At 43.4% G+C, this 18,943-nt stretch overlaps 1 protein-coding gene and 1 long non-coding RNA gene across 10 annotated transcripts in view; both read left to right on the plus strand.

Moving 5' to 3' along the window:
- The window catches only part of LOC110500450 (H(+)/Cl(-) exchange transporter 3), a 63,773-nt gene that overhangs the window by 11,286 nt on the left and 33,544 nt on the right, over positions 1-18,943 (plus strand). For 6 of the 9 annotated variants that reach the window (XM_036957877.2, XM_036957873.2, XM_036957876.2 and 3 more), the window contains one exon: positions 239-431. The exons of the other annotated variants lie outside the window; for them this stretch is intronic. In XM_036957877.2, the coding sequence (XP_036813772.1) occupies positions 266-431 (166 nt within the window). In that variant the 5' untranslated portion in view covers positions 239-265. The remainder of the gene's footprint in view (positions 1-238; positions 432-18,943) is intronic. 9 annotated transcript variants of the gene reach the window in all.
- Positions 9,383-11,892, plus strand: LOC149973219 (uncharacterized). The gene is made up of 5 exons (XR_016490298.1): positions 9,383-9,487; positions 9,746-10,133; positions 10,406-10,462; positions 10,612-10,686; positions 10,878-11,892. It is a non-coding gene; the product is annotated as an uncharacterized LOC149973219 (long non-coding RNA).

Below are 18,943 nucleotides of genomic sequence, written 5' to 3' on the forward strand. Positions count from 1 at the left end.
GGCTGGTAACGAGGTTCGGGAATCAGAACGAATCTGAAACGGAAACCTTACCCACACTTAATTCCGCCTTCTGGTTACAGCCAGGCTGAGCTGTGGACTTTCCTGTCTGCCTGAGTGTATGTGCCTGTGTCTGTTTTCCAGCAGCTCAAGTTCAACAGGGGATACCACAGAAACAGCTACAACAGCATCTCCAGTGCCCAGCCCTGTGATCTGAGAGTGTGTTTGTGTTCCCACGCAGGGCACTGCCTGCGTAGCACGTAGCTAAATGGAGTCGGAGCAGCTCTTCAACAGGAAGGGCTACTACAGGAACAGCTACAACAGCATTACCAGTGCCAGCAGCGACGAGGAGCTACTGGATGGCGCCGGAGTCGTCATGGACTTCCATACCTCTGAGGATGACAACCTTCTGGACGGAGATGCCACCTCCCCAGGTAGGCCCACTGCTAATTGCTGCCGACTACGCCACCAGACACCCACTATCACCCCCCATAGTGCCGGGCTGTTGACCCCAGGGGAGAGAGGCTCTGGCTGGGCTATTTTGGTCAGATGAAAAGGGTCTGGTCCAGGCCGGAAGCTGTGGGTCTATCCATGGATGGATATTGTGAGCTGTGTTATTGTGAGCTTCCTATCCTGGCCGCCTTGCCAAATTTGCTGCATTGCTGATCAACCCACTCAATGCTGCCTCACCCACTTGGCCCCCTTGCTACCCTGTGATTTGCAGTTTTACCCTTGCTTTTGTGAGCCCTACTGTTGATGCTCTCTGCTGCTTCTGCCCCTGACACGTACCCATCAACCCTCCATCTATCCATGACACCCCATCCCAAACCACACCCTCCATCAGATGTCACCTGCCTGCCACCTCTTGACTTTAGTTCCGCTACCATTCATACCCATTCACTTCCATCCATAACCGTGATTGGTTGGGTTCCCCTCCCGGCTGGCTGCCGCCATCTTGTTTTTGTGTTTGTTTTGTGCTTGCAGCCTCATTCATACTAGCCCGGTCCCAGATCAACCAGCATGTTTTTGTATGACAACAGCCATAGGAGCTGGCAAATACAGCACAAAGAAACAGATCTGGGACCAGACTAAGTCCATTCCTGTTACCTTGTTTTATTTTCTTATTTTCCCTGCCATCACCATCCATGTACCTTATTCACTTCTCCATTCATGGTGCTTCAGTTCCTGTTTAGTTTGTGGTCGTGACGCGTGGCTTTACTTCTTGCAGGTTTTGTGGTTGTGCTACTTTTGGCCTTTGCTGCTTTTCTAGGTGTGGCTTGTACCATGCGGCTTTGTGATTGGACACTTGAACTGCACACATTGTGCTTTGTGGGTGTCGATTTGACTATTTACTGCTTTTTTTAGTTGTGTATTGTAATATGCAGCTTTGTGATTGAACCCGTGCTTTGTAGGTGTGTTGCTGATGATATTCCACTCATCACTATAATGTAGACATAAAGGCATCCTTTCACATTGTTCCTGTGCCAACCGATGCTCCTTGTCTTTCAGTCCTGTACTAATCACCTGTTCCTGTCGCACCCCCTCCTGCTTCCCTGGCCCAGTGTACTCTGCTCTGTAATAGCAGGTGTCCCATGTCTACTACTGCCACATCCTGCTTGTTTCCTGTTGCTGCCTGCTGGCCTGACGCTTGTGCTGCTGATTCATGTCTTGTAACCATAGTTACGCTGGCTTCTGCAGGCTCCTCTGGCTTGGCCTTCTTGTAGCTGTTCAAAAGAGAACCAGCTCCCTCATAGCTGATATGTTGTTTAATATGGCTAGTCATTGTTGGCTGCAGCGACTGTGAATAGTAATTAGGGAAGCTTGCCGTATCTGAAGGTCTTTTTGAAATGCTACTTAATCGAAACCTACTTAATACATGTATTTGTGTGTGTGGCAGAAACTCGCTCATGCTGAGGAAGAACTTTGTGCTTAACTCTTTGACACTTTTAAGTGAGTTTGAACTTATGTAATGCGTGTTTGTACGTGCGTTGGTTTGAGAGAAGATTTACAAACGGATTTTCAGTACTAAAGTACATTTGTCAAACCATGGATGTAAGCAGAGCCCAAGGAAAGCCAAATAAAGAGAGCCTTTTGTCTGATTGAGTCTGATACATAATATGGGACATAATAACATTCTAAAGTAGAGTTGTTCTTTTTCATTACCAGAGCTTACTTTAAGTTGTGCTTAAGGGTGCCAAGGGAGTTCTTGACATTTTTACTCTCTGCTGCACAATCCTCTCCTTATCATCCTCGTCTCTGGAGTGTTGTAAACAAGCACAGAGCTCCTCGTGTGTGTGCACCCCTGTGAATGCAGTACTATGAGTTTCTGAGTACAGGGCAAATTGTCTTCTGTTAGGCTCATCTACTTTAAGGATTTTTTTCATTGGCAAGATTAGCAAATTTAGGCATGACATGCCAGCAACAAACGCTGACACTACACAGCCAAGTATAACTGATCAAATTATGAAAGACAAGCGTTGTAATTTTGGTTTCCATAAAGTGAGTGTGGAAGAGGTGAACAAATTATTGTTGTCTATTAACAATGACAAGCCACTGTGGTCTGACAACTTGGATGGAAAATTACTGACGATAATAGCTGACGATATTGCCACTCCTATTTGCCATATCTTTAGTCTAAGCCTACTAGAACGTGTGTGCCCCCAGGCTTGGAGGGAAGCAAAAGTAATTCCGCTACCCAAGAATAGTAAAGCCCCCTTTTACTGGCTCAAATAGCCGACCAATTAGCTTGTTACCAACCCTTTGTAAACTTCTGGAAAAAATTGTGTTTGACCAGATACAATGCTATTTTACTGTAAACAAATGAACAGATTTTCAGCACGCTTATGGAAGGACATTTAACCTCTTTGGGATAGGCGGGATGCAAATGTCTCAACTGGCCAATTGCCAGGGAAAATGCAGAGCGCCAGATTCAAATAAAATACTATAAAATTCAAACTTTCATTAAATCACACATGTAAGATACCAAATTAAAACTACACTTATTGTGAATCCAGCCAACGTGGCAGATTTTAAAAATACTTTTAATGAGTTTTAATGACTCCAACAATAGTGTACGTAAACTTCCGACTGTGGCTGTTGAATGCGGAAACGGCTGGTAAACCAGGAGAGTGAATCTAAATATTGTGTCATGTAGGCCTAGTGTAAAAGGCTCATAATGTTCTCATGCTGCATTGATTCAGCCTTAGGGCAGTTTTAGAGTACATTAGTTATTGGCAGGATTCCTCACACCAAGCAATATGTATCTAGGAATGTTAAGGTTGAAATTCTCCACCATGCTCTGTGCTCTTACCTATCATAACTTTACTTTGGAATATGCTGTGTCGTGTAAGTGCTGTGTGTCCTACACTTAAGGAGACCAGACAGAGGCAGAGCAGACCCGACATATTAATAATTAATGACCCAGTGAAGGCTGGCTGTATAGTAGCGCTCCAGTGAGGGTGACCAGGCTTTGTTCAGTAGGACACAGAGAAGCGGGCCATTGTGTGGTGTGTGTGTGCGTTTTGGCCGGTATTGGGTTACACACAAGGTTACTCTCAGTAATCTCTGTTCAATCAGTGGCCTCTAAGGTTGGGAGGTAACCAAATTTTCATATCGTCATACTGTCCTTCTCTCATCCCGGGATTTACGGTATTACTGGTATTACTGTTTTTTTGCGCTAAAAATACAAAAAAAGCACATTAGGTGTCTATTACCAAAATGCTAACAAAATAAGCACAAGTACTAGTGGATTTTTATAGAAGCTTCTAGCTAAATATGCTAACGAGCACAAACGAAAATAAACGAATTGCAAAGACATGAAAACCCGTCACAAGTTATACATAGAGTGCCCTCAAAGTTTTCACACACCTTGACTTTTTCCACTTTTTGTTGTGTTACAGCCTTAATTTAAAATGTATTAAGTTTAGATTATTTGTCACAGGCCTACACACAATACCCCATAATGTCAAAGTGTAATTATGTTTTTAGAAATGTTTACTAATGAATTAAAATGAAAAGCTGAAATGTCTTGAGTCAAGTATTCAATCCCTTTGCCTAAATAAGTTCAGGAGTAAAAATGTGCTTAACAAGTCACATAATTATCAGGTATCAAGGTAAGACCCAGATGCAGACCGTGTCGAAGTAACAATGTTTATTACAGCAATGGGACAGGACGGCAGGCAGGCTCAGGCAAAAGTTGGTAATCCAGAGGAGGGGGGGGCAAAGGTACAGGACGGCAGGCAGGCAGAGTGGTCAGGCGGATGGGTACAGGGTCAGGACAGGCAAGGGTCAAAAACCAGGAGGATGAGATAAGAGAGACTGGTGAAAAGCAGGAGCTGACACAAAATGCTGGTTGGCATGACAAGACGAACTGGCAACAGACAAACAGAGAACACAGGTATAAATACACATGGGATAATGGGGAAAATGGGCGACACCTGGAGGGGGGTGGAGACAATCGCAAAGACAGTTGAAACAGATCAGGGTGTGACAATAATAAGTTGCATGGACTCACTGTGTGCAATAATAGTGTTTTAACATGATTTTTGAACAACTACCTCATCTCTGTACCCCACACATACAACTGTCTGTAAGGTCCCTCAGTCGAGCAGTAAATTTCAAACACAGATTCAACCACAAAGACCAAGGAGGTTTTCAAATGCCTCGCAAAGAAGTGCACCTATTGGTAGATGGGTAAAAAAAACAGACATGAAATATCCTTTTGAGCATTGCTAAGTTATTAATTACACTTGGGATGGTATATCAATACATCCAGTCACTACAAAGATACAGGCGTCCTTCCTAAATCAGTTGCCGGAAAGGAAGTAAACCGCTTAGGGATTTCACCATAAGGCCAATAGTGACTTTAAAACAGTTGCAGAGTTTAATGGCTGTGATAGGAGAAAATGAGGATGGATCAACAACATTATAGTTACTCCACAACACTAACCTAATTGACATATAGAAAAGAAGGAAGGCTGTACAGAATAAAATATTCTAAAACATGCATCCTGTTTACAATTAGGCACTAAAGCAAAACTGCAAAAATGTGGCAAAGAAATTAACTTTGTCCTGAATACAAACAATTATGTTTGGGGCAAATCCAACACGTCACTGCATCATGTTATGGGCATGGTTATCATCAAGAACTGTGGAGTTTGTTTATGATAAAAATACATTGAAAGGAGCAAATCACCTGGTTCAGTCTCCTTTCCAACGAACACTGGGAGACAAATTCACCTTTCAGCAAGACAATAACCTCAAACACAAGGCCAAATATACTCAGGAGTTGCTTATCAAGACGACATTGAATGCTCCTGAGTGGCCTAGTTACAGTTTTTATTTAAATAGGCTTGAAAATCTATGGCAAGTCTTGAAAATGGCTGTCAAAAAATGATGAATCACCAACTTCACAGCTTAAAGAATTAAAAACATTATAATGTGCAAATATATGACAATCCAGGTGTGCAAAGCTATTATAGCAGGGGTGTCAAACTCATTCCATGGAGAGCCTAGTGTCTTCAGGTTTTTGTTTTTTCCTTTCAATTAAGCCTTAGACAACAAGGTGTGGGGAGTTCTTTACCACACTGAACAAAATATAAACGCAACATGCAACAATTTCAAAGTTTTTAGTGATTTACAGTTCATTTAAGGAAATCAGTCAATTGAAATGAATTCATTAGGCACTAATCTATGGATTTCACATGACTGGGAATAAAGATATGCATCTGTTGGTCACAGATACCTATAAAACAAAAGGTAGGGGCGTGGATCAGAAAACCAGTCAGCATATGGTTTGACCATCATTTGCCTCATGTAGCGGGACACAGTTCCTTCGCATAGAGTTGTTCAGGCTGTTGATTGTGGCCTGTGGAATGTTGTCCCACTCCTCTTCAATGGCTGTTTCGAAGTTGCTGGATATTTGCGGGAACTGGAACGCACTGTCGACACGTCAATCCAGAGCATCCCAAATAAACATCAATTGGTGACATGTCTGGTGAGTATGCAGGCCATGGAAGAACTAGGACATTTTGATCTTCCAGGAATTGTGTAAAGATTCTTGTGACATGGGGACTTGATGGCGGTGGATGAATGGCACGACAATGGGCCTCAGGATCTCGTCACGGTATCTCTGTGCATTGAAATTGCCATGGATAAAATACAATTGTGTTCAATTGTGGCTTATGCCTGCCCATACCCTAACCCCACCGCCACCTTGGGGCACTCTGTTCACAATGTTGATATCAGCAAACCTTTTGCCCACACATTGCCATACACGCTGTCTGCCATATGCCAGGTACAGTTGAAACCATGATTCATCCGTGAAGGGCACACTTCTTCAGCATGCCAGTGGCCATCAAAGGTTCACATTTGCCTACTGAAAACTGTTACGACTCCAAACTGCAGTCAGGTCAAGACCCTGGTGAGGATGACGAGCACGCAGATAAGCTTCCCTAAGACGGTTTCTGACAGTTTGTGCAGAAATTATTTGGTTGTTCAAACCCACAGTTTAATCAGCTGACTGGGTGACTGGTCTCAGACGATCCAGCAGGTGAAGAAGCCAGATATTGAGGTCCTGTGCTGGTGTGGTTACACATGGTCTGCGGTTGTACGGCCAGATGGACGTACTGCTAAATTCTCAAAGAAAAACGTTGGAGGTGGCTTATGATAGCAAAATGAACATTCAAATTCTCTGATAACAGCTCTGGTGAACATTCCTGCAGTCAGCATGCCAATGGCACGCTCCTTCAAAACTTGAGACGCCTGTGACATTGTGTTGTGTGACAAAACTGTACACTTTAGAGTGGCCTCAGCACAAGGTGCACCTGTGTAAGGACAATGCTGTTTAATCAACTTCTTGATATGCCACACCTGTCAGGTAGATGGATTGTCTTGGCAAAAGAGAAAGGCTCACTAACAGAGATGTAAACACATTTGTGCACAACATTTTCGAGAAATAAGCTTTTTGCGAGTATGGAACATTTCTGGGATCTTTTATTTCAGCTCATGAAACATGGGACCAACACTTTACATGTTGCGTTTATATTTTATGTTCAGTATAATTAGTGACCTTAATTCATCAATCAAGTATAAAGGGAGGAGTGAAAACCCACTGTATTTCATTTTCAATAAATTAGAAAACCATTCTAAAAACATGTTTTCACTTTGTCATTATGGGGTATTTTGTGTAGATGGGTGAAAGAAAAACATAATCTATTGAATTAATTTTGGAATTCAGGCTGTAACACAACACAATGTGGAATAAATGAAAGGGTAACAGGGCTGCTCCTTGCATTTCTGCTGCTTTAGGCAAGCCCAAAAAGCGGCAGCCACAGTGAAACTAGAATAGTCCCAGTAAGCAAAAGGATGTTTAAAAGATGTCTAAAATACTTATTTTTCAGACGTTGATGTTAGGTTAAATTTAGGTTCTGATTGAATGGTGAAAATATCTATTTTCCGGAAGTTTAAAATACATTTTTCAGGACGTTGAAATCAGATTCATTTTCGGTAATGAATGACAGTTGAAAATGCTTATTTACCAGACGTTGAAATTATGTATTTTCCGAACGTCGAAATCAGGTTTAATTTTTGGTTCTGAATGAATGTTGAAAATACGTAATTTATAGATGACTATGTTTGGCTGGTCTAGATCTGACCAAATCTGAACCAAACATAGACGCACGTCTATGATAGGTTCAGATTTAGACCATGTCCGTGGGCCAGATTTGGTTCGTCCAAACGGCGTCAGCGTTGGTCCTACTTCCTGAGGTATATCCTATAGTGTTGCCTGAAATTGTATTTTATGAATGCCCAACTGTGGTAAGCCTACCATTTGTAAAACACCAAATAAAGACGTCGGCTCATGCTTACTTGGGTGTAGCCTACCATGTCAACCAGCAATGGAATTGTATGAATGCCCATCCGTATGGTAGGCCCATCATTTTTAAAACAAGATGTTGCATTGGCTTTGTGACGAATCAGTTTAGCTATTTAAGCCCTGAATTTCAGCTACCCAACTTTTTAGGAGTTATTATGAGTTTATTTGCATTGTGTTTACTTTACACAGCAGGAAATGCAGAACTATTAGTTTGTTTGTTGCTATGATCAGATTGATATCACAGATCATCAGGTTAAAATGGGGTGAAACTCCTGGACAACAGTTGTGATAGTCCATTCCACATTGTCCATTTTACTTTGACGTGACCTGTTTTTAGGATATGTTGTTTGCTAACGTGACAGTGCATTTTTTGTTGTTGATTGGGCACCATTTAGTTAGGCTATTTGATCGGAGAAACCTGCATGATGTAAAAAGTGTCTGCCAATACATTGTCATACATTTTATCTCCAGCCTGTAGGCTACAGTAAAGGCAACATGCTATTTTTACTATATCCTGTATCTGCTACATGATTTATGTTAGATATTTTTTGGGACGGAATGTTGATGGATCGCTGCAGCACCCTGGAGAGGATCGCTGCAGCACCCTGGAGAGGAGCGCTGGGAATGGACAATAAATATATTTTGCGCCCCTGCCTTTGACAAAGTGGTCACAGGGCGGCATCAGCGCTCACCCTAAAAAACCCATATGCCACTTTTTGAGTGTCACAGTTTTGGGGCAGAATTATGTTAGGTTTTATATGTTGTTGGATGTATGTCTTGGTCAGTTTAGTGTAGAAAATGCCGCCCTTGTCAATTTCCCGTCATAGGCGGCCGCCTAACAGCCTGTGTACACTAGCAGGCTGTACATTTAATCGTGCATCTTCGGGCGCCCAGAGTGGCTCCCTTGTGGTGCAGCATATAGCAGCAGTTCGGTTGTGCATCAAGGATTCAGTATAGTCCATCAAGAATTCAGCATTTTGTATAAGGTCTGGTTATTAAATGGGTAAATGGTTTAATCCATTCTACATTTCATTTATTTATTCACAGATAAATAGTAATATGCTCTAAACCGCTCTGGTGACAAACTTTGCTGCCCTGTTTCCAATCGTCAACATGGCTGGGAGAACCTATTGAAGTAAGTAAATACATTTTGAAAATGTAAAAATAATGATGTATTCTTAGCTAACTAGCTACAGTGGAGGCTAACTCAGATGAGCTGCTAACGTAGCTAGCTAGCTAGCAACTTTACATACGGTACAGCTAGTTAGCTAAGTTAATTAAATATCACCAGCTACCTAACTTCATATTAGCTAGCTAATGTGATGTATTTATCATGGTAAAAAAAAATAATAATCAAATGCATTTGTAGGAAGCTAGCTAAGGATAGCAGCTCCAACTGAATAGGGCAGGTACTTTGGTGTAGTTCCAGTCTCTAGAAAGGGGTGAGGACAGAGATGATAGTAGCACCATAATATTCAGTGCTGTCTAATTGGAGTATAAGGAAGTCTGGTTTTTGTGATGTTTTCTGTCCTCAGCTACAGAGAGCGGTGAACGCCTGTTGTATGCAGATGAAGAGCGGTGGTTCTCAGTCTAGGTCCTGGGGACTCAAAAGGGGTGCACATTTTTGTTTTTTCTTTAGCACTACACAGCTGATTCAAATGATCAACTCATCATCAAGCTTCAAACAGTATTTATGTATTCATTTTTGATGCCATCCTTGATATGAACCTTCTGTTGTCACATTCTACACATGCATCTATCTATATTCTATGTTATCATTATTTGTTATAAGAGATATTATACTTTCAGTAATCCACAATGACCTGATGATGTAAAAGTCTAATAATGACATTATCTTCCATATTCCTACAGATACCTTGCAACTGGAGATTCCTCCTAAACAATTCCCTACAGTTACCGTGTAGGGCACCGCACGATTGGGTGCCAGGGCCACCTGGGAATGCCTCGTGGGGAAATTCAGGCATGTGTGAAGGCTACCTGTGTCCTGCATAACTTCATGAGGATGGACACGAGGACCAGGAGGGGACCTGCAGCTTGCCGCCGTGTGCCAGAGGAGAGGTCTGCTGCTCTGCAGGATGTTGCAAGGATGGGGGCCAACAATGCAGCACTGGAGGCAATCCGTGTGGGAAGGCCTTTACCTCCTACTTTCCTGGCAACACCATATACCACACTATGCATAACCAAAGGCTCTTTTAAGAGCCACCCACCTTGCAATAAGAGTATTCTTCCATTTACTTAGGTATGTCAACTGCAGTTATTCAATTTCCAGTTTCTCTCCCTTTGATTTATACTTCTTAAGTGAGGGTGCCGTTTAGGTAAAATTATATTTAAAAAAAAATGTTTACCTTATTTAACGGTGCTGTTCAGGTAAGGGTGATGTCTGTACATAAACAAAGAGTCACCCATATTGAAAAAAATGTGAACAATAAGACACCCAACAACCCACACCTACATTGTTGTGTATCAAGTGTATAGGCTCAGGTGTATAACTGGCTTCTTCCACCTTCAAAGAATAGGCAAGAGGACCAACCATGGAGAATAGTAAGGCACGCCACTATTTATATTTAAGTAAGTACTTTATATCGTTGTCCTCGTGTGTCTGTGCATGTTTTTCAGTATAAAGTACTCTGCAGCCACACACACAGATTCCTGTTGAACACTGTCTCTTTAACTACCTTGTTTTCTCAATAACAACCCTTTCTCCCTAAATCCTCTAGGTTAGATCACCTGTGTCGGTGAACCCCTCCCGCTTCCGAACTGCCTGACACATAGAGGGCACAGCATGATCAGAGGTGAGAGGTCACTTGGTCGGGTCAACAGGCAGTGTTATTAAAGAGACGCTTTGCATTGAAATACAGATGGAGATGTAGTAGTCCCAGAGTTAATGATCCAAGGTCAGTTTTGCATTTCACCTGATTATTATGATGACTGGCAGTGTTAGAATTGGAAAAAAACACACTCTCCATCTGTCTCTCTTCTGCAGGTATGTTTTGGTGTGAGAGAGGATGCCAACCCCCAGCCCTGTCATCGCCACCTCACCGACTCTAAAATAACCCTCTGGCCAACTGGGGGCCCAAGAATGGTTAGGAGACATTGTTAGAGACACTTATGTAATTGTGATGACCTGAGAGAATGTGTAGTTTAGTAGCACTGGAATTCATTAATCCTATGCTGTCTTCCCTGCTCCTCTGGTCTTATCTCTTTCCCTTTGTCTATTACACTTTCTCTCACGCCTTTCTCCCCACCTCATCTTTCTTCCTCTGTTTTTAGAATAACCACCAGATGTGCATTGAAGTACAGATTGAACTTATATTTATAATATTACGTATTTATAACTTGGATAATGAACTTCTTCAATAAAGCTTTTCACATTCTCTACTGGTTGAAATTAAATCTCTAATTTGATGAAATACTACACCTATCCTGTGTCCTCATATCAGTGCAGATGAAGGAAATTAGATATTGATATGAACCTCAGAGTATTTGCATGATGCATAGGAAGTGTAGTGTACTGTACTGTTTTTTAAATTCTGGTTCTGTATTTATGACTGTGCTGGCCACTCCATTATAGACAGAATACCAGCTGACTGCTTCTTCCCTAAATATTTCTTGCATAGTTTTGAGCTGTGCTTTGGATCATTGTCCTGTTGTAAGAGGAAATTGGCTCCAATTAAGCACCTTCCATAGGGTATGTCATGGCGTTGCAAAATAGAGTGATTGCCATCCTTCAAGATCCCTTTTACCCTGTACAAATCTCCCACTTTACCACCACCAAAGCACCCCCAAACTATCACATTGCCTCCACCATGCTTGACAGATGGCATCAAGCACTCTTCCAGCATCTTTTCATTTATTCTGCGCCTCCCGAATGTTCTTCTTTGTGATCCGAACACCTCAAACTTAGATTTGTCTGTCCATAACACTTTTTCCAATCTTCCTCTGTCCAGTGTCTGTGTTCTTTTGCCCATCTTAATAAAAAAAAAAATGTATTGCCCAGTCCGAGATCTACCGTTTTCTTTGCAACTCTGCCTAGAATGCCAGCATCTCGGAGTCGCCTCTTCACTGTTGACGTTGAGACTGGCATTTTGAAGGTACTCTTTAAAGGAAGCTGCCAGTTGAGGACTTGTGAGGCGTCTGTTTCTCAAACTAGACACTCTAATGTACTTATCCTCTTGCTCAGTTGTACACCGGGGCCTTCCACTCTATTTTGGTTAGAGACAGTTTGCGGTGTTCTGTGAAGGGAGTAGTACACAGCGTTGTACGAGATCTTCAGTTTCTTGGCAATTTCTTGCATGGAATAGCCTTCATTTCTCAGAACAAGAATAGACTGACAAGTTTCAGAAGAAAGTTATTTGTTTCTGGCCATTTTGAGCCTGTAATCGAACCCACAAATGCTGACACTCCGGTTACTCAACTAGTCTAAAGGCCAGTTTTAGTGCTTCTTTAATCAGGACACCAATTTTCAGCTGTGCTAACATAATTGCAAAATGGTTTTCTAATGATCAATTAGCCTTTTAAACTGATAAACTTGGACGAGCTAACGCAACGTGCCATTGGAACACAGGAGTGATGGTTACTGATAATGGGCCTCTGTACGCCTATGTAGATATTCCATTAAAAATCTGCCGTTTCCAGCTACAATAGTCATTTACAACATTAACAATGTCTACACTGTATTTCTGATCAATTTGATGTTATTTTAATGGACTATTTTGTTTTTGCTTTTCTTTCAAAAACAAGGACATTTCTAAGTGACCCCAAACTTTTGAACAGTAGTGTATGGACTGGCATCCTTGGCATAATTAGGTTATATTAAATTCTACTCAACCCAAAGGCTTTATTGTTGCCATTCAGACTGTCTTGAAGTCGATATAACCGGCTATGATAACTGAGGTTCATAGCTAGGTTCATACACTACGGCCCCACTCTGTGAGCTTGTGTGGCCTACCACTTTGTTGCTGAGCCGTAGTTTCTCCTAGACATTTCCACTTCACAATAACAGCACTTACATTGACCGGGGCAGCTCTAGCAAGGCAGAAATTTGACTAAATAACTTGTTGGAAAGGTGGCATCCTACGACGGTGCCACATTGAAAGTCACTGAGCTCTTCAGTAAGGTCATTCTACTACCAGTATTTGTCTATGGAGATTGTATGGCTCTGTGCTCAATTTTATACACCTGTCAGCAATAGGTGTGGCTGAAATAGCCGAATCCACTAATTTGAAGGGGTGTCCACGTACTTTTGTATAAAAAGTGTATTTACAAACAAATACGTGACTAGCTCAACTGTTCTGGGGAACTACTGTAAGCTTCATAATATAAAATAATATGATAGGTGAACGTATTCCACGAGGTCATTGCATGCATTTATTTAAAAGGTAGCTACAAATATACTTAAATGTTTTGAAAAACTTTAAAATAAATAGTTTCAATGGTATTGGCGGTTTTGAAAAACCATCCCGTTGTCAGGGATCAAGGCAAGGCTTAAGTGCAGACTGTGTGAAGTAACAATGTTTATTGTAACAACAGGGGCAAGCAAACGACAAGTCTAGGCAGGCAGGGGTTGATAGTCCACAGGTGGAGCATGCAGGGTCAGGGGTGCCGGTGATGAGGGCCGGGTCCAAGATGTCTTTAGCGGGAACTCGGCACCTCTCCTCTGGGCCATAACCCTCCCAGTCAACCAGGTACTGGAAACCCCTGCCCCGTGGTCGAACCCTCAGGAGGCGTCTCACCGTGTGCGCTGGCTGGCCATGGATGGCACGGGCGGAGGGATGGGCCTAGACACAGAAGACAAGGGGCAGTCAGACATGGTTTTGACACTAGACACAGAATAAGTAGGAAAAATACGAAGGGTACGGGGCAACAGAGGGCGAACGGCAAAGGAGCTAATGATCTTGGAACGGGGGTGAAGGTCTCTGCTTCCGGGTGTGTAGCCACGGCACAATAGCAGCGTGCCAGAGCCTCAGGCTTGACCTTCTTGGATACCGGTCGGTACTGCGGAAGCGAAGTGGCACGGGCCTTACTGAACCCCTCCCAGTGGTCCTGGTACTCTGCGGAGCTGGCGGAGGGGTCCGGGGCAATTTCCAAGCCCCCAGGAAGACGCCCCGGTGCAGGCAGAGCTGACTTCAGGCAAAGAGTGTTGCAGTACGGGCTCCAGCCCACGATGACACCAGTAGCCCAGTCAATGGAGGGATTGTGTCGCTGGAGCCAAGAGAATACCAATACCACAGGAAGCTGCAGAGATTCATCCAGCAGGAATTGGATCGTCTCACTGTGGTTCCCCGACACTCGTAGGTTGACGATGGTGGTCTGGTGGGTGACCCAGCCTATATAGAGCGCCCGTCCAGCGCTCTAACACCCATGGGAATGGAGAGGGGTTGAGTGGGGATGCCCAGCTCGGACACCAGGTTAACGTCCATGAGACTCACTTCGGCCCCCGAGTCGATAAGTACCTGGAAAGACTTGGACTGGTCACCCCACAGCAGGGTGGCATGGAGAGGGGAGCGAGTAGGGGGAGAAGAACAATTATCTTTAAGACCCACCAGTGTACTCACTCCAACAAATGAGCTAGGTCTCTTGAAGATACTGTAGACACAAAATTACTGGCAGTACCGCAATACAGACAATTCTGAGTCTCAAGTCTGCGTACGTGAATCGGCAGTCTCCTGAGGCTCTTGGAGAGACTCGGGTAAGCTTGAATCGTCTCGGGGACGTAGACACCGGGGATTTACGGAGTTCATCAGCTGCAAGGTGGGATCCCTGAGTGAGCGATTGGGACCGCAATCGGACCTCTTCTCCCTCCCACGTTCCCGTAGACGACCATCGATCCGGATGGTTAAAGCTTTGAGAGAGTCAAGATCTATTGGTAGTTCTCGGGCTGCCAGTTCATCCTTTACCTCTTACAATAATCCATGCAGGAATGTGTCAAACAGTGCTTCCGGGTTCCAGGTATCCCCCGCTGGTAGCGTGCGGAACTCCACCGCATAGTCTGCCACACTGAAGGTGTCCTGCCGAAGCTGGAGTAACTTCCGGGCAGCCTCTTCTGGACATCGGAGCCTCAAACTTCCCAGCTCCACCACGAAAACCTCCAGACTGAGGCAGACGGCGGATTGTTGCTCCCACACTGCAGTGGCCCAGGCGAGTGCCCTCCCAGACATCAGCTTAATAATGTACGCTATCTTCAAGCGGTCCGAGGGGAATGAAGAAGGCTGCAGCTCGAAAACAAGGGAGCTGGGAGAGAAAGGCCCGGCAGGTTCTGGAATCTCCATCGTAGTGCTCCGGGGGAGGTAAAGGGGTCGATAATCCAGAATAGGAGTAAAGGTACAGGACGGCAGGCAGGCTCTGGGTCAGGGAAGGCAGAGTGGTCAGGTGGGCGGGTACAGGGTTAGGACAGGCAAGAAAAGAGAGGCTGGGAAAAAACAGGAGCTGACAGGACAAACGCTGGTAAACTTGACAAACAAGACGAACCGGTACAGACAGACAGAAAACACTTGCAATAGCCCATTCCGCTGTGATTCATATACATACGCCTGCCTACATGTTAATTAGGAACTGGGCGAAGACATGCCCAGTTGAGTGAAGGGACAAATTCCCATGAACCAGTTTGGCAGCTTGGTGTCCAATAAATACCTGTATCTGTCAGTATCCCTCCCGTAGAATTGTCTTTACACTACAGTACACAGTGTTTGCATGTTAGCCTGACTGTCTGTCTGCCTGTCCGTTACTCTGCTTGGTGCTATTTATATGCACTGTGCTTTGGGGCTGGTGGTGGCGTACTATGTCAGGCAGCTGTGGGAATGTTCTGTAGTGGCACAGAATGGAACTGCCTGAACCAGGCTTAGAATAGAGGATTGGGACATATTGGAAATTGGAATTAAAAACTGTGGAATTAAAGCATCACTGGTTCTAGTTCTAGATTTCTAGAACCCTGGTGCTATGTTAATTGGGTACTCTGTTGAACAGTCTGCTGGATTTACTTCCAAGCTCCAGATGGGTGACATCATCACCTGTGCCATCGTCGCCTAGCAACAGGAGCAGTGCTGAAAGCCAGGTAGGGGCTTCGTTGGTTGGTTTGATGGTGCCAACACCAAAGGATACTTCGGGATTTTGGCAATGAGGCCCTTTATCATCTTCCCCAGAGTCAGATGAACTCATTGATACCATTTGTATGTATGCAGTATGAAGGAAGTTGGAGGTAGTTTTGTGAACCAATGCTAGTTAGCATTATCACAATGACTGGAAGTATGGGTATCTGCTAGCATGCTACCACAATGGCTTGAAGACTATGGGTATCTGATACCCATATAATTCCAGTCATTGCAGCAGATACCCATAGAATTCCAGTCATTGCAGCGGATACTCATAATTTTCCAGTCATTGTGCTAATGCTAGTTAGCATCTTCCTTCAAACTGCACGCAGAGACAAAAATGCTATCCATGAGTTCATCTGACTCTAGTGAAGTAGATGAAGGGCCTCATTGCCAAGATCCCGAAGTATCCCTTTAATAATAACAAGTGATAGTGTGAATACACATTTCATGTGCAGAGCTCTAGTGACCAAATTGATACAGTTGTTGCATTATTGAAGTGTGACAGTTTCACACACGTGCATGCCAGTGGCGGTCAGTGTCGTTTATGATGAGGGAGGACGATTTTTTTTCATGAGCATGGCCTTATTTCTATTACAGCATTCACCCAGTTCAATGTAACATTTATGGTTTAGGCTACTACATGATACTTGAATTTTCCCTATACCCATCATGAGGTTGCTTCAAATCAAATCCAATTTGATTTGTCACATGCACCGAATACAAAAGGTGAAACGTCCTCACCTTACAGTGAAATGCTTACTTACAAGCCCTTAACCAACAATGCAGTTCACAAGAAATAGAGTTAAGAAAATATTTACTAAATACATTTGTGAAAATGAATAAATAAAATCATGAAGTATCAAGAAAATTAGATAACAATAACGAAGTCGGAAGTTTACATACACTTAGGGTGGAGTCATTAAAACTCGTTTTTCAACCACTCCACAAATTTCTTGTTAACAAACTATAGTTTTGGCAAGTCGGTTAGGACATCTACTTTGTGCATGACACAAGTAATTTTTCCAACAATTGTTTACAGACAGATTATTTCACTTGTAATTCACTGTATCACAATTCCAGTGGGTCAGAAATGTACATACACTAAGTTGACTGTTTCTTTAAACAGCTTGGAAATTTTCAGAAAATGATGTCATGGCTTAGAAGCTTCTGATGGGCTAATTGGCATAATTTTAGTCAATTAGAGGTGTACCTGTGGATGTATTTCAAGGCCTACCTTCAAACTCAGTGCCTCTTTGCTTGACATCATGGGAAAATCAAAAGAAATCAGCCACGACCTCAGAAAAAAATGGTTCACCCTTGGGAGCAATTTCCAAACGCCTGAAGGTACCACAATCATCTGTACAAACAATAGTACGCAAGTATAAACACCATGGGACAACGTAGCCGTCATACCGCTCAGGAAGGAGACGCGTTCTGTCTCCTAGAGATGAACATACTTTGGTGTGAAAAGTGCAAATCAATCCCAGAACAACAGCAAAGGACCTTGTGAATATGCTGGAGGAAACAGGTACAAAAGTATCTATATCCACAGTAAAAACGAGTCCTATATCGACATAACCTGAAAGGCCGCTCAGCAAGGAGAAGCCACTGCTCCAAAACCGCCATGAAAAAGCCAGACTACGGTTTGCAACTGCACATGGGGACAGAGATTGTACTTTTTGGAGAAATGTCCTCTGGTCTGATGAAACAGAAATAGAACTGTTTGGCCATAATGACCATCGTTATGTTTGGAAGAAAAAGGGGGAGTCTTGCAAGCCGAAGAACACCATCCTATCCGTGAAGCACGGGGTGGCAGCATCATGTTGTGGGGGTGCTTTGCTGCAGGAGGGACTGGTGCACTTCACAAAATAGATGGCTTCATGAGGAAGGAAAATTATGTGGACATATTGAAGCAACGTCTCAAGACATCAGTCTGGAAGTTAAAGCTTGGTCGCAAATGGGTCTTCCAAATGGACCATGACCCCAAGCATTCTTCCAATGTTGTGGCCAAATGGCTTAAGGACAGCAAAGTCTAGGTATTGGAGTGGCCATCACAAAGCCTTGACCTCAATCCCATGGAACATTTGTGGGCAGAACTGAAAAAGTGTGTGCGAGCAAGGAGGCCTACAAACCTGACTCAGTTACACCAGCTCTGTCAGGAGGAATGGGCCAAAATTCACCCAACTTATTGTGGGAAGCTTGTGGAAGGCTACCCAAAATGTTTGGCCCAAGTTAAATAATTTAAAGGCAATGCTACCAAATACTAATTTAGTGTATGTAAACTTCTGACCCACAGGGATTGTGATGAATGAAATACATGCTGAAATAAATCATTCAACTATTAATCTGACATTTCACATTTTTAAAATAACGTGGTGATCATAGCTGACCTAAGACAGGCAATTTTTACTAGGATTAAATGTCGGGAATTGTGAAAAACTGAGTTTAAATGTATTTGGCTAAGGTGTATGTAAACCTCTAACTTCAACTGTAGGTATTCCTTTTGTCCAGGTGGGTAAGGTCAGTGTGGATTGCGTTTGAGATTGTGTCATCTGTGGATCCTTTGGAGCGGTATGTGAATTGTTGTGGTTCTAGCGTTTCTGGCATGATGGTGTTGATGTTAGCCATGCCCAGCCTTTCAAAGCGCTTCATGGCTACCGGCGTGAGGGTGGTAATCATTTAGGCAGGTTACCTTTGCTTTCTTGGGCACAGGGACTATGGTGGTCTGAAACATGTAGGTATTACAGACTCGGTCAGGGAGAGGTTGAAAATGTCAGTGAAGACACTTGCCAGTTGGTCCGCGCATGCTTTGAGCACACGTCCTGGTAATCCGTCTTGCCCTGTGGCTTTGTGAATATTGACCTGTCTGGTAGGCTTGCGTCACTGGGCAGCTCGCAGCTGGGTTTCCCTTTGTAGTCCGTAATATTTGTCAAGCCTTGCCACATCCGACGGGCATCAG

The sequence above is a fragment of the Oncorhynchus mykiss genome, chromosome 21 (assembly GCF_057628025.1).
Source record: "Oncorhynchus mykiss isolate SJ-2025 chromosome 21, ASM5762802v1, whole genome shotgun sequence".
NCBI classification, from domain to species: Eukaryota; Metazoa; Chordata; class Actinopteri; order Salmoniformes; family Salmonidae; genus Oncorhynchus; species Oncorhynchus mykiss.